The 26,124-nt window shown below is 38.2% G+C and overlaps 1 protein-coding gene across 2 annotated transcripts in view; it reads right to left on the reverse strand.

Annotated features, from left to right (window-relative positions):
• The window catches only part of FMN2 (formin 2), a 375,250-nt gene that overhangs the window by 19,331 nt on the left and 329,795 nt on the right, over positions 1–26,124 (reverse strand). For both annotated transcript variants that reach the window (XM_073899944.1, XM_073899942.1), the window contains exon 16: positions 13,205–13,354. In XM_073899944.1, the coding sequence (XP_073756045.1) occupies positions 13,205–13,354 (150 nt within the window). The remainder of the gene's footprint in view (positions 1–13,204; positions 13,355–26,124) is intronic.

Genomic DNA, 26,124 nt, shown 5'->3' on the forward strand with positions numbered 1-26,124 from the left:
TCTCTCTCTCTAGACAGATAGATAGATAGATAGATAGATAGATAGATAGATAGATAGATATCTAAGATAAGTGAATCTTTAAAAAAATTTTAAAGATATTTTTAAAAATATAAAAAATAAAAAAGCCACACTTATGTCTTATTATTGGGTTCTGCTACACATGACTATGACACAAGATCACCCTGATGGAATACTAAGTCAAGAACACTTCTACTGCCCCAGTTCTCCTAATTTGGTGGAGATGAGGGTCAGTCATCTTTGGGTTAATGGAACTTGGGGGATCAGGTCCTCTCTAATGTGACTGCCACCTTTCCCTCCAGGGCATTCTCCCATCACCTCATCTCCCATCTCCTCTCCAGAACCACCCCAAGGCAGAACAACTTGGGAAGCCCAGGAAGAGATGGTAGTGACCTCCTGACTCTGTCCACTCTGCTTGTAATGAAACAGCTACAGCCTCCACCAACACACTCTGAGTTCTGTCCTCATTGAGACTGCTACTTTCTGAAAATTACGATTTCCTTATAAAAAGCCAGCAAGCTTGAATCTGCCTAAGTCTCCAAAGGACAGGGTAAGCCTACTTCCTGATTGTGCACGGGATATTCTGATTCTCCTCTGAGCCTGAGTTTTCACTTTGCCAAGTGCAACCATCAGCTAATTCTGCACAATGCAATGAGGGGTGCAGCTCATGGTAGGAGAGGACTGTGTGCCCTTTCTGTAAATGCAGAAGTGGCATGACCCTCATTCTGTAAGGCACAGCTATCCAAACAGGACTTTATATAGCTCAGCATCAAGTTTTAAATCATTCAAAGAAGGAATCTGTAAGGACACATACCAGCCTTTCTCCAGAGAGAGATCAATGAGCTGTGGAGACATGTTGGGCAGGAACACTTTCTTTCATCTAGATATAGAGTGTGACACATGGGTGCCAGTCTAACTGTTATTCCTAAAGGAAAGGGCAACCTTGATAATCAACTGGAGGTGGAACATGGCCAGGGCTGCGTGGGAGAGGATGGAGACAAAGCCGATGGATTATTCAGAGAATGTTTAACATTATTCCACAAGATAAAATGACAGATGAAGTTGATTAAATAAAGTTTTCAAACTTAGAAAGACATCCAAGGCATCAAGGATCCTAAGTATTTTATTATAGTTCTTACTCGGGAGACAAAAGCAAAATAAATCCAAATGGAATGAAATAAAATAATAAAATAAAATAAAATAAATGCTCATAGGTGTCACGTAACACAACATTCAAAAGGAGTGAGCAGACAAACCTCCGTGTAGCTATATATTGATAATATTATAATTAGAAAACCTGAATTGCAAAAATTTTACCATTTTAGGAATTATATGATGCAATTTTCTTTTTTTTGGTTCTGCAACATTATTAGTCTTAAAAATTGCAAAATCATAGCTCCTAAAACTCTAAGAGCATTAGAATTTGAATTGGACATGAAATTATAATATGCATAAAATATTATGTATATATAATAACTTGATGATGATGATGATGACACTGATTTGAAGGTTCTTTTGAGAAGGAACAAATTATAAACAATAACTTTCTACATAAACCAAAGAACCCAGGCTTATGTGATATCAATTTGCCATGATGGTTGTTCAACTGATAGACACTTGAATTGATTGGAAATGCCAATCTCCAAGACCACATTGTTAGTTCTTCAGCATCAACATGGTTAGTCTTCACTGAGTGCCCACTGGCTAGGATGCACCACATAAAGAGTCTGTTCCTATTATTGTCTGTCTCAAAAAAGTGTCTTCTTTCCACTGGCTCAAAATTCCACTCATGACCTAGCAGCTGCCCATTGGCTGAAACTGCTAAGCCCAACTGTTTATGACAAGCAGAAGCAAAAACCCTGAGCAGCACGTTGGCCAGAAGGCCTGTGGAGTGGGGTCCTGAATGAGCACCCAAAAGGCCAGGGAAGGGCTGGAGACATTACAGTGAGAAGATGAAGTGTTGACTAGACAGAAGGGAAAGGCTTTACCCCATAGAAAATGCAGACAAATTTCTTTCCCTTTTATTTTAACAGTTTATTATATCCACTATTATCACTTCTTCATTCAGAAATATAGGTTAAGAAAACCGACAATTTCCTCCTATGGAGATAAGATTTGAAAAAAAAATGTTTATTTGCAATAGATGAATAATTTCAAAATACATACACACATATCTATTATGTTGTGTGTATTTTTAACATGACTTGTGATTTCCTGAAATGGGTTTACACAGAGAAAGCACTGGCTAATTTCATCACTATAGAGTCAAGCTATTATAAATTACTAATCATCTAAATTGATGGGGACCTTTTTTTTAATTTTATTATGTTATATTAATCACCATTCATTATATCATTAGTTTTTGATGTACTGTTCCATGATTCATTGTTTGCATATAACACCCAGCGCTCCATTCAATACATACCCTCTTTAATACCCATCACCAAGCTAACCCATCCCCCTCCCCCCTCCCCTCTAGAACCCTGTTTCTCAGAGTCCACAGTCTCTCATGGTTCGTCTCTCCCTCCGACTCCCCCCTTCATATCTTTTTTTTTAACATATAATGTATTATTTGTTTCAGAGGTATAGGTCTGTGATTCAACAGTCTTACACAATTCACGGCACTCACCATAGCACATATCCCTCCCCAATATCTATCACCCAGCCACCCCATCCCTCCCACCTCCCACCACTCCAGCAACCCTCAGTTTGTGTCCTGAGATTAAGAATTCCTCATATCAGTGAGATCATGATACATGTCTTTCTCTGATTGACTTATTTCACTCAGCATTAACACCCTCCAGTTCCATCCACGTCATTGCAAATGGCAAGATTTCATTCCTTTTGATGGCTGCATAATATTCCAATACACACACACACACACACACACACACACACACACACACACCACATCTTCTTTATCCATTCATCTGTCGAAGGACATCTTGGCTCTTTCCACAGTTTGGCTATTGTGGACATTGCTGCTATAAACATCGGGGTGCAAGTACCCTTTCGGATCACTACATTTGTATCTTTGGGGTAAATACCCAGTAGTGCAATTGCTGGGTCATAGGGTAGCTCTCTTTTCAACTTTTTGAGGAACTCCACACTGTTTTCCAGAGTGGCTGCACCAGCTTGCATTCCCACCAACAGTGTAGGAGGGTTCCCCTTTCTCCACATCCCCGCCAACATCTGTCGTTTCCTGACTTGTTAATTTTAGCCATTCTGACTGGCATGAGGTGGTATCTCATTGAGGTTTTGGTTTGGATTTCCCTGATGCCGAGCAATGTTGAGCACTTTTTCATGTTTGATGCGGACTTTTTGATTTTGGAATGAGCTATGCAATTTCTTTTTTTATAGTTTTTGCCAGCAGATTTATTTATTTTTTTTAAGAGGGGGACATTTCTTTTTTTTTTTAAGATTTTATTTATTTACTGACAGAGAGAAAGAGAGCACAAGCAGGGGGAGCAGCAGGAAGTGGGAGAGAAGCAGGTTCCCCGCTGAGCAGGGATCCTAATGTGGGGCTCGATCCCAGGACCCTGAGATCATGACCTGAGCCGAAGGCAGATGCTTAACTGACTGAGCCACCCAGGCGCCCTGCCAGCAGATTTATTTCTCAACTTTTGATCTAGCTAATATTCATGTGAGTACTTAATAGATTTGCTCTTCATGAGTACATACGAAACTCTAAGGGCACAGGGGAAAGCCTGAGAGTGTGCCAAGAAGGAAGACACAAGAACCAATGTAGGACTTCAAAACCGTCAGCCATCTAAACAGATCATCACAGGCGGTCAGCATGTCCAACTGTGGTCTGCGTTTATGCTTAGAACTCTGATGTGAGAAATCTCCTTACTTAAAAAAAAAAAAGCTTTATTGAGATATCATTAACATACTATAAAATTTGCCCATTTAAAGTGGACAATTCAATGTTTCTTTTAGTATATTCACAGGGTTGTGTAGAACATTTCATAACCCCCAAAAGAAACTTCACTAGCCATCCTTCCCCATACCTCTCTCCCCTCAACCCCAGACACAGCTAATCTACTTTCAGATCCTATATATTTGCCAATTCTAGACATTTCATATAAATCAAATCATACAATATATAGCCTTTTGTGACTGTCTTCTTTCACTTAGCATAATATTTTCAAGGTTCATCCATGGAACAGCATATATCAGCGCTTCATTTCCTTTAACTGCCAAATAATATCCCATTGTAATATTCACCTTTTACTTATCCACTCAGCTGATGGATATTTGAGTTGTTTCCATCTTTTGGATATTATTAATAGTGCTGCCATGACCACATGTGTACAAGTGTTTGTGTGGGTCCACACTTTTACTTCTCTTTGGTATAAAGCTAGGAAGGAGTTTCTGGGTCCCATGGTAACTCTAGGTTTAACCTTGGGAGGAGATACCTGTTTTCCAAAGTGGTTGCACTATTCCACATTCCCACCAGCAGTGTGACAGTTTCACAAGTTCTCCTCATCTCCTCCAACACTTGTTATATTATCTGGTTTTTCTTCTAAAGCCATCCTAGTGTGCATGTCTCTTTGTGGTTTTGATTTACATTTCCATGATGGTTCATCATGCAGAGCATCTTTTCAGATGTTTATTGGCCATTCTGCTTACTTTCTTAAGACCATTCTCCATTTCCTCCCCACAAAGACAAATATTACCTAATTTCTTCTGTATGTCCTATATTAAAATACATATTCTTAAATTTCTTCAGTACTGATCTCCGTTCTTGGTTCACTCCACACATACCCCGTCCCCCTCCAGTACACATACATACACACTCAGCACATGCTTTCACAAATGATTCCTTTTAAAATTGAGTTTGATGCCTTACCACAATTGCTTCTAAATCTTAACCAGACTTCAGCAGCAAAACCAAGTAAGTTAATTGTTATTTGTCAAATATAATAATTCCCGACATGTCTTGGTCTAAACTTTGCCATCAACTTCAAACGATCTCTTCCATCTTTACTTCTCATGACTAGGTTCTGATTATCCATTATTTACTTTAGAATTCCAAACTTTTAAGAAGCATTTCTCATTTCTCTAAAGCTTCACTCCCACTAATGGGAATAGGGGTGGTGTCTGAGAGTGGAATCCTGAGGCTGAGCAGGTGGAATTCCTTTGCTCGAAGAGGTCAGAGTCAGCATGGAGAATATCACAGTGGGAATGAACTCTGGGGAGCCTCTGACTTCTTAAATTTTTCACTATCTTAAAAATCCAGGTTCTAGCAGAAGCCTACACAAACCTAAGAATTGGTTAATTTGACATTATTCAAATCTAACAGATCTAGACCTCCTCCTCTAGCAGATTATAATCACCACGTTGTTTGAGAATATCCTAACGAAACTTAAAGTGACCCCTTCAAAATACTATCTTTCTTGTAAAGGAACAGCTTGTATTTCAGCCCATATAAGCTTTGTGATGTTTTTTAATAGGTAATTTAAAATATCTATTCCATGAAGTTTATTTTGATCCAAAATAGTTTTATACAAACTTTGCTAAGACATCAAAAAACATTTTTAGCAAATGCTTAAGAGAACCTAGTAACTGCTCAGATAACTTTACAAGCCTCTACAAATCTACTGGAAGGTACCACAATGTCTAAATCCTTTTCAAAGCAAAAAATATCTTTGGACAAGCTACTTTCTTGGCTCTTGGTCCTGATTCTCTGATGGGGAGTTGGAACCAGAAACCCTGAGGGTGAGTTTCTTCCATTTTTGAACATGAGGCTTTTGAGAAAGGATTTTCCAAGATTTAAAAAACATGTCTTGGAACATGGCAAGATCAAGAAGAAATGCAAAGATCTTTTCCATCTAATGTTCACCTTATGATTTTACATCATTCTTGGAGAACTAAGTTCTGGAAAGTGAATTTCCTGATAGCCAAGGATTCACAGCTTTCCCCAACCTTGGCTTTGTACATCATTTTAGGAGAGAAAGGGAAAGTTTGCATTCTTGATCTCTAACATCCTGGCTAACAGGAGCTTGTCAGTATCTGAGGTGACAGAAGCTTGTCAGTATCTGAGGTGAGATGTAGCATTTTCTGACTCTCTACAACTGGTACAGGCTGCAACATGCAAATAGCAAGTTTGTATAGGTATACCTCCAAAGTATATACTCAACACCTCCACTTCCTGTCATCTCTGTTGCCTTCCCCCTGGTCCACAGCATCAAATCTTTCACCTGGGCCACTATGCTAACTTCCTAAATTGTTTCTCAATACTATTTTCCAATCTACTACCCATTTGAGTCAACAATCTTTTCATTACATAAATCACATCAAGTTATTCCCTTTTTAAAAATCCCTTTGATAATTTTTCAATTGCATGTGCAAAGAAGTCAATCTCTTACTATGATCTACAAGAGCCTGAATGATCAGGCCCCTGTCTATTTCATCATATTCATCTCAACACCTTCATCTTTCTTGGAGTGCACCCCATCTTTTCTGCCACATTGTCTTGAACTTCCTACATCTCTGCCTGGCAGACTCACATATATGTTGCCCCTTAACATACCTGCTCCTTCAAATTCTTTAAGTGTCAGCATAAATGTTGCTTCTTCAGAAAGGCCTCCTCTGACCATGCTTTCTAAGTGAAACTCTTCTGTTTTTTGCTTTGCAAAAATCGTTCACTATTTTCCTCACAGTACTAATTTCAACCTATAATTTAAAATTGTGTTTATTTTTTTATTGTCTACTTCTCTCACTAAAGGGTAATAACCGTATGGCCCGAAAATATGGCCAGCACAACAGTAGGACATAAGTAATTTTGAATAAATTAATAAATAAATGAATTATCTATTATGTCTTAATGCATATTAATTACTCCTTTGGTGAATGCAGATCACATTCCCTACACATTCTCAGGTTCCATTCGCCACAGTCATTTGTTGTGCCAAAGCTTCTGCTATAGAAAATCAGAAGTAGGAAGAGAATTTCTTTATGTGTTGTTTCTCTAGACATTGATGCCTCAATTAAAGGGGTAAATGGTTGGCTAAATTCATTTAATGCTGCAATGCAACAATGCAGTCCAGGAGGCAATTTCATCTAGGTATCCAACAAATACATTATTACAGAACAATAAAGCTTCCTTCTTTATCTCCATTTTTTAGATTTATTTTCAATCCCTTTGAAAATGGTCGCTTCCTTCTACCCTAATAACATCCTATTTAACATACAGCTCACTCAAATATAAATTATGGAAACAGGAATGTTAACATGGCATGATGTGCTTTCCAATTTAATGCATAATCTTCTAAAGCCAAGCATTCAAATCCTTTTCCCCTAATTGCAGATTTCAGCTGGGCAGAAACTAGACTTGATTGCCACATGCTTGCGCAATTAGAGGAGTAGTTATCCTTTCTCCTGGGTCATCAAAGACTACCTGTCTCAAAATAAAATAAACCAGTAAATTAAGTTAGACAACACTTTAAACATAACTCTTACTAATGTCACAACTGATTTATTAAATTAAAATGTCTTAAGTCAACTAAAAATAAAATTCTGATAGGCCACACTGCGCACTATGGGGTTGCCAGAGCCACATCATCTTGCCTAGAATGCCCTTACCTCCCTGGACCGCCTGCGAAAATCCTACCCCAACTCCAGTCTCCTCGTCAAAGGTCCTCTGGACAGAATTAATCTTTCACTCCTGCCCCAGGGCTCTCCCATTGCATATAACACCATACTTGGGCTAGGCTGTTAGCTCAACGAAGACAGGACCTTCACCAAGTAGGCCTGAATGTCTCCTGTGCATAGTAAAAACTCCATATGGAAGGTGAGAATAGTTACAAACAACCTCATATAATCATACAGCTGAAGACTGCTGAAAAACTGAAGTCTGCTTACAACAGAGCAAAAGCAAGAAGTGGAGTTGTTTTGGGCCCCCCCCCCCCGTCTTCTCCCAGGACCACAGGCCCACCAGGGTCAAAAAGCACATGCATTCCCAATCAATCCATACTTCTTTCCTCTAATTAATATAGCTCTTATTGTCCAAGCTCCACAGTGTTCACTGGTGGCTAGGTGATACTGATGTTCCTACTGTCTTCCTGAAAATAAAAGAGCTGAGGACTGCCCACTTCCCAGCCTATTAACACTGGTGCTCTGCGAGCCCTTTGGGGAGATGTTTGGCAGAGTAAATGTTGGTTTATGCCCCCATCTTCTGGATATAGCCAAGCTCATTTTTTTAAACGATTTTTCATATGTTTTGTGTTGCTCAGTGATAACAAGTCTAGATTTCTTTTTTGAGAAGGGTTTCTTATTAACAATTGTGTATGCCTAGTTGCAAGTACATGAAAAAACACTTTTTCTGACTCATGACAAAACCAATGGGTCAGTTGTTTAAAGCATCAAAACGGGAATTCCTTTGTATGTCATTATGTAAATAATAGAGGGATGGACCGTGTGAAACTTCTCAAACAAAAGCTTGCCCTTGGCTTCATAATCAAGACATTCTGCCTACCCACAAAGTAATTGAGTCACAGAAATGCCTTGTATCCACTGAATATGTTAAGATGTTTAACATGCCTTATCGATATGTTACATTTGTAGGTAGCATGAACAGGATATCATTTATATTAAATGAGGGATGAAGAACCATTGAGCATTTGGCATGTAGACACTGTTATATACTCTAAATATATTATCTCATTTAGTCTACACAGTAACGCTGCAAGAGAGGTATTACTATCTCCATTTTGCAGTTTAGAATGCCTTATCGATATGTTACATTTGTAGGTAACATGATCAGGATATCATTTATATTAAATGAGGGATGAAGAGCCATTGAGCATTTGGCATGTAGACACTGTTATATACTCTAAATATATTATCTCATTTAGTCTACACAATAACGCTGCAAGAGAGGTATTACTATCTCCATTTTGCAGTTTAGAAAACTATGACTTTCTATGACTAGGCTGGTAAGTGGAAGAGCTAACTCAAAAATCCTCATGTTTTCCAAACCACATCAATGAGAAAGAGAGCAGACCTTTTTAATTCCTTTCACGGATGTGTAGGAATTCACCAATTCAAGAAATATATGTACTCAATCATAGGAGTCATCAGGACAAAGCCAGAAAACACAAAGTTACCGTGACTCTATAATCAGAACCAAATAGAAATGATGGGATAAGAAATACTTTTACAGGATTTGCAACCTTAAAGATAGTCAATCTGTGAATTCCAAATTAGACCAGGGAACATCATGAAACCATCGTTCAGGTTTTTACTACCATGCTAAGACATTCTGCTAATTACGCAGGTTATTTTTAAAGGCTTAATAAATTTGGGGTAGTAATATTATTATTTACTTTTGTTGGAAACTTTTTCCCTATCTCCAGTGACTGCTACGAAGGGGACTGCCAATTATGGCTGCCCTCCTTTCTGGCTGCACAACTGGGTTTGCGAACTGCTGAACTAACTGTGGTACCCCACACCTCTGGCCACAGTGCCTGATCCAGAACTGGGCACAACTCATCCAGAGTTCTTCCTCGGAATGTTTCTAGATGGTGGAGAGTGCTCTCTCCTACTGGGTTGTGAGAATGGGAGCCATGGCTGTGACCAATGGCCGTGGGTCCACCCTTAAAGGAACAGCCTGACTTGGAAACGAGACAAAACCACAGAGGAGAGTGGTGGTAGGGAGATGAGAGGGGGAGAGAGTGAGAGAATGAGAATAGAGTGAGAGAAAGAGAGAGGGGGAGAAGAAGAGGAAGGAGGAGGAAGTGGAGGAGAAAGGAGGACATTTAGAAAGACAGACAGTGAGAGACAGCACGGAAGCACCTGACTAACCCCCACAGACTGCAGTTAGAATTTCTGTATTCAGGCAATCCACATGCAAGTTCCATCCCTGCCCTTCTGTGCTTTGACTGTCTAAATAATGCCTTTCTTTTTGCTTAAGGTATTTGTAATTTTTTTATTATTATTATTCCTTACAATGATAAGCTTAAGCTATGTAGGAAAGCATGTTCATTACTTCATAAGCTAAGTTCTTATTCCCATGTCTGTGTCAAATGCAGTGATGTAACAAGTCAAATCAGCAAATATTTATGGAGACCAGAAGGATGAAAAGGCACTGTGGCTTAGTGACAGTGAGAGCTACATCAGAAATGAAGACGCAAAACATCTCACTGGGAAATAAAGACTAAAATGCAAATATCAAAATAGTTATGGTATAAAATAAAAACAGACACATTATGAGGCATCATCATAGTATAAAACCGACTAAACAAAATATACAGATAATAAATACAGGGTACAGAGGAAGGAACAATCAGGTTGGGGATGCAGATACCCATTTTAGGTATCTGTGGTGCTATGTGAAGTTCTACTCAGATCATCACAGATTGTACCAGAAGTTTAACACATTTAACTGACCACATCCCGCTTCCTATCAATGTCTGAGCATACGAAGCATTCCTAAAATACCCTTCCATTTACCTACAGAAAATATGATACAAAGCTTACACTAGGGCAAGGCTGGCTTGTGGGTGTTGTTTGTGCACTTTTGGAAGGGCTCTGTACTTGCTGCCTTGAAATTGTTTAATAATTTTTTAACAAGGGGCCCCATATTTTCATTTTGCACTGCTTCCTGGAAATGGTGTCACTGGTCCTACACTAAGGAAAGGGACAAAGTTTTTCTACAAATGAGCCAGACCGATGGTCTTGCTTATCAAAGCAGCCTATCTGCCAGGAGGTGTAACAAATTTCAGACGTTAAAGGGCAGAGAAGCACTGGCTCACCTGCCACACAGTCCTCCTTAGCCCTTTGTTAAAAGCAAATGATTCTGAGCGATGAGAAGTCTGCAGTGAAGAGCACTTGTAATCTGCGAATTCACAACACCACCACCAAGGGGTGAGCAAAGTCACCAAAGGTTGTGTCAAAAAGCGGAATCACCAAGGGTTGAGTCAAAAAAGCCACAGTATAGTCCTAAAACATGACAAACACAGGATGAAGTATAAAAGAAGCATCTAGTTGATTTTATGAGATACCCAGGGAAGAAAAGCTAGTTTTGGTCATGTTAAATGCATAAAATATCACGGAATAGTGGCTTGGTATCAAAGTGTTATTTAGGGACACAACTCTACTCATGGAGCACAGGCTGGATGAGACTGAGTATCATTGGGGAGCTGTGCAACTGAATTAGTCAATCTCAACAGCTCCCCTGTGATGACATCTCACCAGCACATGTACAGATGTACAGAGTAAAGGCAAACTACAAGAAAAGTGTCCACCCACCTTCTTGTCCCAGGACCTCCCAAGAAACCGCCACAGGAACATGCCAGCCTTCTGCTGTGATTTACGTACTTCCCTGATGTGCTATCAGAACAGTTACTCCAAAACTACAGCACCAGCAGTTCTGTCTTGTTCACGCCTGTCTCTCCTCACTTCCGCTCTCATTTAGGACTCTAGCCCCTGCAACCAAGCAAATGGCTGTACGTGGTGAAATACTCATCTGTCAGCGGAACCTGGATGGCTCGAGTCGGTTGAGCATCTGACTCTTGATTTCGGCTCAGGTCATGATCTCAGGGTGGTGAGATCGAGCCCCGTGTCAGGCTCTGGGCTCAGGGTGGAGTCTGCTTATCCTTCTCCCTCTGCTCTTCCCCCTGCTCTCTCTCTCAATTAAATGAATGAATGAATGAATGAATGAATGAATGAATATCTTAGAAGAAAAAGAAATACTCATCTGTCAGATTTGTACATTTGTGTGACTGAGTTGTCGGCCCTTTTCGAGGGGAATAAGTTGAGATTAGAGAGGAAAAAGGCCTGTGGGGACCAGTGAGGGACATAAAGGGACGTTGTAGCTAATGTGCTGAAGTCGAAAAAAGGTTCCTCTTCACGATTTTCCAACCTGACAGCCCTTGCTTGGTAAAAAAAATTTTTTTTAAAGGGAATATAGAGTTAAGTTTGAAGGACATGAGTGACAATGTAAGTGTGCTTCTATTTCAGTAATTATCTCTCCTATCTCACCTGCATAGACTTTTGACGAAAATTGCATCTTTTAGGTTAACCCATAACGAGGCACTTTGGAGTAGAATACTCTCATTATCTTTAGAGTGGCTATTTAAAGTATTTTCCCTTCTGTTCAGACCACTCTCTTTTTCCATATACTATTCATTGAGGTATACAGAAGAAACTTTGAAAACACCATGGAATCTAACTAATTAATTATATGAGTTAGCACTCATAGCACAGTCTATGTGCTCCAAAAGTGCCAGCAATTAATTTCAACTGAATTAAGGATGTATCCTATCAGAATCTAGTTACAAATGAAAACTAGGTGGATAATCATGGTTTTGTACGTAAGGAAGACAATAAGCAGAAACTGTGGAAATTTGTGGTATGACAAACAAAGTCCCTTTGGAGGCAAGTGTTCTAAAGAGCTAAAGCAAAGTCACTGTTAGTGCAAGGATGTTGGAAAGTAAACTAATTGGTTCAGTTTTAGCATGTGGTTTATAGTGCTGATAGTGTTTCTTTTTCATTCTCCCAGTAGACCCAGCTATTTGGGGCTGCTGTCCTGGGAGGGCTAGCTTTCCTCCTGAATTAATATTTAATACGCCTCTATGGAATTTCATAATCAGTGACAAATTTCATATACTTTAGAGAAAAAATTTCCCTTCATTCCTGAAAAAGATTTACTTTAGGAAATGTGGTGTAATTCTACAAGAGTCCTGAAAGATCTTTTAAAAAATATCGATCATCTGTTTCTTGGTGACGTCTGCCAGAAACTTTAATACAAATGGTGAAATTTGGACAATATCTCATGAATTGAGCAAAAACAAGACAAAACACAAGTGATTTATCTTACCTTTATATAGTCTTTGCTATTGGCCTTTGGAGGTGTGTAGGTTTATCATCTCAGCCGGGTTGTTCCCCTCGACTTACACGCTCTGCTTTTTTGCGGTTTCCTCATCACAGAAGTTGTTTTACCAGACGGTGGTCCTGGCAAACCATTTTCCCAGCTATTCTCTGTAGCATCATAGCCTCTGTGCCAACCCTTCTTATTCAAACTCCAAATTTTGTCAGTTCTCAGCACCCTGTTAGACTTGATATCCCAGGTTGAGGGCCATCTAATTTTTCATTCAGGCTATAAAAGTTGGCAACCCCAGTGGTGTCACACCTAATAAAATACCAGTTTTAAAATGCCATTGTGCAAATGAAAAAAACCTACCTTTCTTGTAGAATGAGTTTGTTCTCTTTCTTCCAAAAGTCTTTAAAGTCAGAGCTGAATTCATGCCAGATACTGAAGAAAACATTTGGGGACACCTCCTTCTCTCCAATTTTTGGTTTCATGAAGAAATAGGCTGTGGTCTCCAAAAAGCTGTCAAAGCACACACACACATGAGCATAAAAGCTATGATTACTTTCCAGTATGGGATATTCTTTCTCCATCCAAACGGTGATTTCATTTATACACAGTTATTATTGCTAAGAAGACTCAAACCTTCAAGCATCAACAGTAGTCGCTTATGGTCTCATGTTAGAGTTTTGGATACAGACAGTAGCAGCTGATAAGAATCCTCCATATACTGATAACTATCCTTGGTCCAATTCCATTTTCAAAGTTAATCCCTAAGTGACTGACATATTTCGGAAATAAACCTGAGTTAAGTTGGGACATATTGTAAGTAGCAGGTCTATAATTTTTTTCTATACTCTAAAGAAATGAAATATTAGCCATTTGTCCCCAAACTACTACGTATTCTCTATGTATTTTATATTGCTTACATACAGTTTGGTTTCCTACATTGCTGAGGAAAAAAGAAAAAAGCGAGTGCCAGGACATGGTGACAAAGTCGCTCATCAGATCATGGCAACATCATTGAGTAGATACCAATATGGCAGCCAGCCCTGTGACAGTAGACTGATCGTGTCAGTCTTTAGAAGGTGCTGCTTCATACTACAACTACATGAAGCTCAGGAGAGTTTCAGAAGGCCTAGTTGACAAAGAACATACAACTGGTAAATGGTAGCTTTATGACTCAACAAAAGTCTTCCATTCCCATAAAAAATGCCCTGAAAAGGACCTAGGCCAATAAAACTGGTAATGTCATAGTGAGGACACCTGGGCTGCTAGTCAGCGTATGGCCAGAGTTGCTGCAAAAAGGAGTGACATTCCAATAAACTTTGCCCCCCCTTCCCTTTTTTCCCCACCCTGGCAGGGGGCCAGTACTTTTGCTGCTACACAAAGCTCAAGTTTGATTGACTCTGAAGTAAAAATTTCTAAGGCAACTTGATTTTGCCATATTGCATTGTTTGATTAAAAATATGTGTCACACACACGTACATTAACACACATCTGTGTATGTATTCAGTTTGTCATATAGCTGATTTCAAATCCTTATCCTGAAAAATATATGAACAATATCTCATTGAAATGAGCATTAATAAAATGAGATATGTAGGGTGAACATGCTCAGAAGGTAAAGGAGACTGAGCATCACACACAAAATAAAGAATTCACAGCCACCCTGACTATGACCAATGGGCTAGTCTGTTCTGGTTTTTAAACTCGCCTCATGGTAGTCTCTAAGCAGTAAGATTCCCAGGACCACCATCTTTTAGATTCTGGGGAGAGATGACAGCACGTATTTGACCAAATGTGTAGCTCCCGAGAATTATGTATTTCTCCCTAGTTAGCCTAGTAGGAAAATGACACAGTAAAGTCAGTCAATCCTGAGAGAGAGTCAGGCTGTTAAGTGGATATGGTATGTGAGAATCTGGCTGCCCTGAGCTATCGTAAGGACATCAGAATGCATCCACAGAAAGTGTTGATGGGGTGAGGACTGCCAGGAGAGTAGATGTCAGGGAGCATGAATTGTCTAAGACATATCTAGGTCATATTTTATTAAAACTGATAAAGCATACACATACTTACCTCCTGAGAAAACCGGTCATTCTCCTTATAAGCCTAAAGACAATTTATGACCTGTATGGCAGAAATCAGGTCTCAAATCCTTGACTACCCATTCATTCTTTTCCATCATTTCCTGGTATTTATGCTTCATAAATGATCATTACAGACCAAGCCAGTTTGTTTGGGCAGACATATCTAAGTTGTAATAATTGGTTCATCTCTTTAGCCACTTACAACATTTTGAAAGGTCTATCATGAGACAGCATGGTTGAAAGGAGAGAATATAGGATTTAAAATCATACACAATTGAATTCCAAAAAACTAACTTCCAAAGTGTTTGTTAAATGCTTCAACACAAAACAAATTTATTTTGTATTGCATATTATTTTCCATTACATATACTGTGTATTCTATATTATGAAATATGAATATATACTTACTAAAAATTTTCTCTAAACTGTAACTAATTCAATTGAGGCTGATTTATTAAAAATCATTCATGTGACCTTGTTCCCTGCAGACATTTTTGAATTATTGGCATGCATAGAGGTTTCTGATACTGGTGGTAATTATTCTAATTATTGAATAATTTCCCCTTGGCTCTGTCATAAATTGCCTACAGAGCTTTAAGAAGGCAGTGACTTTTGAGTTCCAGTTTTGAGCTTTTCAGTTTCTTCATCTATAAAGCGGAGGATATGTCTGCTTTTCAAGGTTATCATAAAGATTCAATGAAAAGTACTTGCATGTGATAAACTAAAACAGCAATATATGTATTAACTTTATAAGAAGCAAGCATTTTTCACTAAAAAATGCTCTCTGTGCAAAACTTAGTGAATTTGTGAGACATACAAGTATTCTACAAGTGAACTGAAGACAATGTGTGAAACTGCTGAACAGCACAATTTTCAATGATGACGAGCTGTGCATATAGCCATTTCTTTGGAAGTGGCCATGGGGAAAGAATGTGTCTCCTAAGTATGACACAGAGAGTGAAGAATTATCTGAGGATCACAAATGCTGTCCCAACTGTATTCAACCACCCCACTCCCTAGAATAAAGCATAAGCACTTTTCAAAGATAACCAAATAAATGACAGGTAATAATTTCTACAAGTTATCACGGCACCTTGTATGCCAGAGGCATTTTTGGTTATACAATCCCGTCTGGTATTCGGTGGCATTCAGCTAATGAAAGATACCCATTTGCATGGGGGGGTGGAAGGGATAGGTTCCATTCTTTCTGAATTATCCTTTTTTTTTTCCCCTAAGTCGGAATCCAGGAGGGCCCCATCCACCAAACAGCAACACGGGAACACAAAAGAGGGCAGGCATTTTATCGGGGACCTTCCTCACTGTTGGCTGTTCTGTGAGACTCTTGAAATGACCTTGACACACTAGGAGCCAGTAGTGAAAAGAACTGCAGTTCTAACACAAAGAAAATGCAGCCATCATAGTAAGAGGCAACTCCAGAGGTCACCAAATAATCAAGACCCTGTAATCAGGATTCCTAAGTAGACCTCTCTGGAAAAGATCAGCCGTACACTTCTTTTACTACAAACATGAAATAGTACACATATACTGCTCGGCAACACAATCAAGGCGGCCCCAGAGTTCTGAAAAGGTAGCTCCAGCAGAATTGTTTTGAAATCTCTCTCTGAATCCCCACAGAAAAACAGAGAGAACAACTGAGATATTAAAAACCAAAGCTAATAGAAAAATATCTGCAGAAACACCATGTCCAGTATCACCACACACCTCAAAACGCAAACAGGGGAGACAAATCATTGACAACACAAAACCCAAGTAGTAATATTGTATGCATAGGAGGAGGCAGAGGAAAGCAACAGGGGGGCTTCCCTAAAAACAGAAGAGCCCCTGAATCACAAAAGGCACTCCTGAAAATTGTGTAAGGGATATCTGAGAAGCGCAGCTGAAACTGGACGGGGTTTTATACACTCTAACGCATGAAAGAGGAGAAAAGATCTGCGGTAAGTTCTGAAAAGGCTGGGAGCAGTCTAAATATATGAAGTGTTAGTAGTAACCAAATGTGCAGGCGGTATGAGGTCATTTTTGTTTTTTTCTTTTTTATCATTGTGCACAAGCAACGAAAGAGAAAGCTCTAGAGCAGTAAAGCTTCAAACAGACTAAAAGCGAAAACATAAGATATCAATGTATGTGGGAGGAGATAAAGCAGTGCTTAGACATTTAGAACTTTAAAATACCTATAATTAAAAAAATAAAGGTGTAAAATGAATAACGTAGGCATCTAACTCAAGAAACTAAAGAGGAGCAAACTGAACTTGACTAAACAGAAGAATGGAAATAATACAAAGAACACAAAACAAAGAAATGGAAAACAAACCTTACAGAAAATTAGCAAGATCATAAACTGGCTTACTGAAAAGTTTAATAAAGTTGATAACCACCTACCATAGCTGATAAAGAAAAAAAGAGAAAATACAAATTACCCAATACCATAGATGAAAGTAGGGTTATCATGATAGATCATACAGGCCTTAAAAGTATAATATGAGACATTATCAATGTTTTTTATGCCAAGATGTATTAAAAAAATTGAAAGTACTTTCAGTTATTTCAATAACTGAAACTAATTTCAATAAATAAGAAATTAATTTTTATAAACTTGTAATCAAAAATACCCCTTTGCAAATACTTGTAGTCCAAATTGTTTCCCAGGTGCACTTACAAACACTTAATGGAGACATAATGCCAATTTAACACTAACTCTTTCAGAAAACACAGAGTGAGAGCACATTCTCAACTCATTTTATGAGGCCGGCATTACTCTAATGTTGATACCAAAAAATAAAAACATATGAAAGAAAAATAGAAAGGTTTATAGACCAATATCCCTTGTGAACATAGGTAGAAAAACCTTCATAAAATATTAACAAATTGAATGCAGCAATTTCAAAAATGGATATTACATCATATACACCTGGAGTTTATGCCAATACAAAGTTGTTTTATCATCTGAAAAGCAATCAGTGTAACCTGTCACACGAGTGGAGTAAAGAAGAAAAGCCATATTATTATTTCAATAAATGAAGAAAACAATTTGAAAAAATTCAACACAAATTCATTATTATAAAAAAAGGAAAAATTCTTTGTAAGATAGGAATAGAAGTAAACTTACACAATTAGATAAATGACATCTGTGAAAAGCCTATAGCTAACATCATACTCAAAATTATGCATGCCATACAATTCCATTTACATGAACTCCAAGTATATACAAAATTAATCTATGTTGATAGAAATCAAAATAATGATCGTCTCTTCAGAGAGGTGTGGGGTAAACAGACTGAGACAACAGAGCTGTTTTGAATCATGTTTGAGTGGTAGTTACTCATTAAACTTGTTTTATTGTATAAATTATGCCTCGATTAACAAAGAAAGAATGATAGTAAGAAAAACAAACAAAAAAGAGATGGAAGGAGAGTGAGAAAGAAGGAACTGAAAGGAGATTGTGATTAAGTCCTATGTTTAGTAGTTATTAAAAGAAAAAAGAAACCAGGGATAAAATAATGGCTCTACAGACCAATGAGAACATGCCAGAAACAGGCCTATAAACAGAAGAAAACTGTTGGCTAATATTTTAAGACAAGCTAGAAGAAATTAATAAAATGACAGAGGCTATAATAAACACAATTCAAAGTAGAAAAACTCAGAAATGAGGTGGTAGAATTTAGTAAAGAACCATGAAATTTAAAATATTTCACACATGAAGTCTGAACTGGAAACTCACAAGAGTTACCAAGAACAATGTATCATTTATTAATAGAAATAGAAGATAAAATGAAAGAAAAAACTTAAAATCAAAGAGAAGTGAAGAAAGTAAAGTTACAAATATAGAAGATAAGACATTACCCCAGGTGTGTTATAAAAGCCCCAAAAGATAACCAAAGCAATGGAAGAGAACACATATTTTTAAAAATGTGATTCAGGAACATTTTTTTGAAATAAATAAAAATATTTGAAGCTGCATGTTAAAATGGCATGCCAATAATCAACCCTGAGACATATTCTAGTAAAACTACTATAGTTAAAAGATAAGGAAAAAAGATCCTTTGGTCATCATGCAAAAAAACCCATTCCTTACAAAGGAAAAAAACCCTTACTATCATCATATATTTAGATAATATGCTATGTCAGAAGACAGTGGAATAACATATTTAAGATACTAAAGACAGAAAGAGTGAACCAAATATTTTATATCTAACCAAGCTGACTTTCGAATATAAAAGGCACAGGAGAACTGCTTTCAGTATGAACAAATTGAAGAAATATTGTCCTAATGTCCAATTATTGAAGAATCTACTAGAAAATGAGATTCAGAAAGTCAAGATGACAGAAGAGACTCTGATGTAAGGATTGGCAGCTCAGGTTTCTCAACATGGGAAAGGATACAGGATGGTGGGCCCTACAGTTAAGAATTCTGCCTTGAATTTGAACTGGAAGTATGAACTAACAATGTGCTTTAATTCTAGCTCTGTCTACTAACAAGTCTAGTCACAGTACTAATTCAATAGCAATAAAAGTAGAACCCAGGTTTGTGATCTCCAAAGACCATTCTAAATATTGATCCCAGTGCTGCTTGAAGAAATAGCTCAATCCAGGACAGGGGGAAAAAATGTAGAAAATGAACCTGGAACATCCTATCAAAGAAGATAGTAAGGAAGGTCCTATCAAAAATAACTCAGAAGTGAACTTAAAGATGGAACATTTTGTATTAGTAAGAATAATAACTGCAAAGGACTGAAATACCTAAAAATACGTTTGCTTCAATGAGCTCATCATAATGCTTAAAACTTTAAAAAAATATATTTACTTAATGTTGGAAGATGCTAGATAACCACCTCATTATTTTGAAAACTGGAAAACTAAGGAAAAAAGACCATTCGTTTCCTATATGAACCATTCCACTGAATAGCTCTATGCCAAGCGAGGAAATGTTTTTCTTTCATAACTGAGAAAAATGACAAAACTGTCACCATTTTACAATTCCTTATAAATTAATGCATCTAGACACTGATTGTCAAAGACTGGTAATATCACCAAAAAAGACAACCAAATATGATATACTTCCACTTGGTAGAACATACCACAACTTACAAAATAATTCTGCCAAAATACTCACACCTGAAACTAAGCCTCTAGAGCTATTTACTACCTTGCAAGAAATATAGGACAGAGGATCATGTTTACCTGCATTAATAGGATAAAATAAGGAAAATCCAGACTTTGGAGAAACAGCAAAGGACTGCTATGGACTGAATGTTTGTGTCCAAAAATTTCATATGCTGAAGACCTAATCCTCAATGTAATGGTATTTGGAGATGGGACCTTTTGGGGATAATTAGGTTTAGATGAGGTTTAGATTGAGAGTATAACTGCAATGATGAGATTAGTGCTCTTAAGAGAAGAAGAAGAACCAGCGCTTCTCCTACCCGTCCCTGACATATGAGAACACAACAAGGTGACTGCTGTCTGCAAGCCAGGAGGAGGACCCTCACCAGATACCAAATCTGCTGGCACCCTGATCTGGGACATTCCAGGCTCCAGAACTGTGAGAAATAAATGTGTATTGTTTAAGCCCCCCAATATAGGGTATTTTGTTATAAAAGTGAGAACTAAGACAAGAAAAAATGATCTAGTTTCCTCAATAAATAAATTTAAAGGGGAAAAGAAGTGTTGGAAGAGAAACTCTTATACAGACTTAAAAGATATTACCTAATTATAAGGGTTGGAATTTCTTTATATCCTGTTTCAAACATACTGTAACAAATTAAAACCATTTATACTATACATGAGCTGATTAGACTTTTGAAAAGAGACTGGGTATTTTGTAACATTAGGGATTCTTCTTAGTTTTAGGGGTAAAAGTGGTTGTGTTCTTTAAAGGGGATCTTTCAGAGATACATACCAAAATGTACATGGATGAAATTACATCCATTGGGGATTTGCTTCAGAAATACTATGGGAGGGGTAAGTTGGTAGGGGTTTAGAGGGAACCAAATTGGTGATTGTTGCAGTTGGGGGATGGCTACATGGTGGATCACTGTACGTTCTTTACCTTTGCACATGTCTTAACTTTTCTATAATGACGAATTTTCTTTCAAAGATCTTTTTTAAATTTATTTGACAGAAAGAGAGCTCAAGCAAGGGGAGTGGCCGGCAGAGGGAGAGGGAGAAGCAGGCTCCCCGCTGAGCAAGGAGCCTGATGCAGGACTCGATTCCAGGACCCTGGGATCATGACCTGAGCCAAAGGCAGATGCTCAACTGACTGAGCCACCCAGGCGCCCCTGAAGAATTTTTAATTACAAATGCACACACACAAGGCTAATACAAAGAAGTAATAGCTATAAGCATCTTTTAAAATGGCATTCTAGAAATATTTTTAAAAGGCTAGAACATTGCTTGAAAGACCTCTACTGGATATTGTTTTTGACTGTGAGTTATGTTCCACAGATAATCAAAACAGACAGCTTTGATTTCCTTATTTGAAGAGGGGCCATACCACAAAATGAGAATTATATTCTTTTAAACTCCTCATCTGTTTTTAAGGCAGTTCTCTTTCTGGGAACTGTGTGCCTAAAGAATGACTCAAAACTTGGTTCTTATTACAACTAAAAGGTGCTAGTAATTATCCTAAAAGAGTATTTTCTTGCCACAGGTTATGATCTATATGGAGAAGCAAATGAAATCTTTAAAACTAATATATTGTCTGTCCTTGCTATCAGTTATTTCCCATCTAAGAACAGGATTTACCCCTAGCCAAGCACTAGATAAAACCCTGCCTTTAAGCCCAACAGTTTTGGCAGCACCTACTCTGTAGAAGTCTGAGAAAAGGGCACTATTGCTTTCATTTAATTCATCAGTGAGTTAGGTAGTAACTATGTGCCAGATATCACAAATGGCAAGGCAAAGATATTAAAGAAGAATACAATCTCGATTCAATTACTTCCTTGAAGAACATTTCTATCAGGTTAACAAATAAACAAGTCAAGCTATTGGACAAAGCAATTAGCCGTGCTATGCCTCAGGTTTGGTGGCTCCCAGACATTTACTGGTGCTCTCAGACTTAGATCACCCTCTGAACAGCTGCTCTGTTATCAAATATATGCTTTGAAGGGTAAACTCTTCTGAGATAATGTTTAGAAAATGTTCAGATAATTATTCTTCAACAACCTGAAAGCATGTCTAAAACAACACAAGAGAGGACTTTTTGGTATGTGGCTGGGTGCTCCCGGAAATAATTCCGGTTATAGAAAAAAGGCTGGGTGCTCCCAGAAATAATCCCGGTTATAGAAAAAAGGATGCATCCACAAGAGCAATCGGGGATGAGTAATCTAAAGATGGGTTGATTTTCAGGGCGCCTGGGTGGCTCAGTCAGTTAAGCGTCCACCTCTTGATTTTGACTCCGGTCGTGATCTCAGGGTCGTGAGATTGAGCCCTGTATAGGGCTCCCTGCTGGCCGTGGAGCCTGCTTAAGATTCTCTCTCTATATATATTGCTCTGCTCCTCCCCAGACTCCCTCCATGACGCATGCATGCAAGTGCTCTTGATCTCTCTCTCTCTCTAAAAATTAAAAAAAAAAAAGGGGGGGTTGATTTTCAGAGTCATCAGTATCTTTACTTCCGATGTCAAAGAGACTTTCCACCCCAGTTAACATAATAGTACCACTGCATCTTTACCCACTGGCTTCTTGCTCCCAGCAATCTGGACTCACAGGCCCTGGCATTCATTTCTGCATTTTCTCATCTGCCTATAATGCTCTTCACCCAAAATCCACATGGCTGCCTCTCACCTCTTTGAGATCTTTGCTCAATCCTTACCTCCTCAAGTGAGATCGTACATGAAAAGCCACAGAAAGTTTGCAAAGCTGGACTCCTCTAATATTCCTGCTTTAGTTTTCTCTAAGGTACTCACTGTCATCAGAGATAGGAGATAATTTGTCTACTTGTTTACTGTTGGTCTTCCCTCTCTAGAATTTATCCTCTATGAGGGATTTTTGTCTTTTATGTTCACTGCTTTATCCCTAGCATCTGAACAATGTCTAGCACATAGGAGTTGTTTAGTAAATACTTGATTTACTAAAGATTCTCTGCTCAACAACTGGTGTAGATAGTTCTGGGGGAATAACCCTGATTTTTAGAAACTTAGTAGTAGAAAAAAAATCTGTTAGGCCTGACATTAAAAAACAAGGGTTTTGTATTGGAAGGACCAAGATTTAGTTCTGACTCCACCCAAAGTGGACCTTTGCTGACTTAATTAACTTCTCTAAGCTCTGTCACCTCATTTGTAATAGGAGAATGGGGGTGCCTCCTGCCTAATCAGATCCTTATGAGGATTAATGAGATCAAGTAGGCAATATGCTTCATGGAATTGCCAGGAACACAGTAAGATCTGTAAGTGATAGTTCTATTATCCCTGCCCACCGCTGCTTCTTCAGCCTTCCTGGTATGTTGACAGAGTATGAAAAGACCTGGTACCTGTTCCTTGTACAGAGAAGTGAAGGAGGATGATTCCTTTCTTTCCTATACGCTTGCATAATTATGAGACAACACAGGACCCATTTATAAACTAAAACTAATATCATTATGTCAGTCTCCCAGGACAGTAGACCAGTGCCCAATGGGGTGACCACGTTACCCATTCTTTCTTACTCATCTGTGCAGTTGATCTCACTTGGCTTAAGAGGAAGTTTGCAGTAACCCCCGCCAAGAGAAGTCCTCTTGCTTCATTTATGTAGAGAGAAAAACATCCTTTTACCCTGGCACCATGTAAGAGATGAACAGTAAAGGATTTCATCCTTCATTCTTGAGTCTATTTCATGTGACTGCTTCATAATCCACGACATGTATTTCATGTATATGTATACACACACATACACACACACACACACACAGAGGCATGCATGCAGGCACACATCTTCCTGGCATCTAGTTAACAGACATATCACAGTCCCCAGCTAAGCAAAGAGGTCTGCTGAAAATAATAAATCCATTTAATTCAACTTCCCCTTCTTCCAACTACAAATAAAGCTGGAGTTATCAGTAAAGCTAATACCACAATTCACGTCTGAGTTGTTGTTCTAATGTTCTGTTGCATCTCCAAGGTCTGTGCAGACAGGAACAGGTCATTTATTAATTTCCTCTCTCTCTAATGCTAATGCCAACAAGCTTTGGGACCAAAGTCCTCCCTCCCTGGCTCAATTGCCAACGTGGCAGTTCAGGTTATTTTGAGACACCGCTAGGTTTGGACTTGTGGGTGGAAGTGAAGGGTCTGATGAGGTCATTCCTTATGCACATTCTATGATCAGAACGGCCTTTCAGTGAGTCAGCAATTGAGACCTGGCCCCATCTGAGGTGGGCCTGGGGGGCCCTTTCTCTCAGTTGCCTCTATGACCATTGCTTCTTTCTTCTCTTAATACCATTGTCCTTTTGGAGTATAGCAAAAAGGTCACATGCTAAATGACAGTCTATACACAGAATAAGAATTGCACATTTATGACTTAATTTAGTTCATATAGGCAGAGTCAAGAACATAAAGCATCTCAGTATTAAATACGAGGCCAAGAGAGCATACCAGCTTAAATGAACTGCCAAGGATCATCATCATAAATCTTCTCTTGCTTTTGCCTTTTTATTGTGCAATGTTGGATTTTGTAACATTAGTCTCCAGAACAAACTAAAATCTCAAGAGAAAGATCTATTTTCAGTTAAAACCTTCCACAAGTAATTGCAGTTTTTGGAATCCAAATCATCCTCTTCACTTCTACCTCCTTCCTCCACCCCCACTGGAACTTATGTGAAGTGTAACAAATTTTATTACCCCAATAAGGAAGAATAAATCCCCTTCGTTCATCATTAAAAGGCCTTTGAGGGGTCTTCCATCCCTTCTAAAAAGCACAAAGAATACTCCCATGCCAATGACTTTGCTCCAGGCAATGGAAAGTCAGAGGAATTCAGAATGGTAAGAGGACAAACTGGTATTTTTTTTCTCTTAAAACTAAGAACTGTGGTATTTCCACCTTCAGGGTAATTGTGTTGTCAAAGCAGCCAACTGCTCTTAGAAAAAGGTAATTCAACACAAGAACAAGTATCAGCTCATACAAAACATGGAAGAGAAGCTTAGAAATACAAATGACACATTTTCAGGCACTGATGGGCTCTGAGAAGACAATGTAAGTCCCAAAGTCATGCTGATCCCTAAGATCAAGCTACTAGGAAGTCCCTAAAACTAGGAACCAGACAGTAACTATGGTCAAAAATGTGAAGACAGTTCCTTTTCTCTCATCTCCTGTAGCTTAAATATACACTCCAGATTTGTTTTTAAATTGATCTCTATTCTTACTATGTCCTGAATTCTCTCTCATGACAACCTCACTTTACTAATTTACATAATTTTTCATCACTCTAATTTTTTTCTCTATATATCATTGCACTTTCATTTCTAAAGGCAGGGGGATTTTCGGCACCTCTCAATCAAGACTAAGTTCTTTACCTGCATGGTTTTTAACCTATTTACAACTATTTCCTTTAGGAAGATATCAACTCCATTGTTTCCTATTTCCAGCATTTAATATCTCTCTTATTATTATAATCAGCTTTTACTCCTAAAAGCACATACAGATTTTTCCATTAAAAAATACTCCTCTCAGTCATGTAGACTCATTGAGAGACACCATAATTTATGTATAATTGCTTTATAATTTCATGTTTCTGTGTCCTCTTTCATTTTGAAATCTGGCTTCATAGGCTACCCTTCCATCTTTTTTCTCTCAGGGGTCCCCAATAAAAACCTATGACTTTTAACAATTTTCATCCTCATGTCCTTAAATAATGGGGACCATTACTATCTTGCCTATTTGAATTCAAAAATAAGAAGTCATTAACAGAGCTTTTCTTTTACTCCTTACAGTGACCTATACAAATGGAATAAAATACATTATTTCCATTTTCCCCTTCATGAATCTGAATTATGGAAGCTTTGGATCACCTATTTCATCACCTTACCTTGAATTAATTTTAGATTTATGAAAAGTTGGAAAGAAAATATAGAGTCCACAAAAGCCTTCAACCAGCCTCTTCTAATATTAACTTCCTATACAATCACAATATATTTGTCAAAGCTAAGAAATTAACATCAGTAACATGAAAGTGAGAGGAATTCTCTTGGCAGGAGCTCCTGCAAAGTTTCTTCTGAGTG

This window comes from Callorhinus ursinus, unplaced genomic scaffold (genome assembly GCF_003265705.2).
Source record: "Callorhinus ursinus isolate GAN/ISIS: 27379988/994484 unplaced genomic scaffold, GSC_fseal_2.0 scaffold13, whole genome shotgun sequence".
NCBI lineage: Eukaryota > Metazoa > Chordata > Mammalia > Carnivora > Otariidae > Callorhinus > Callorhinus ursinus.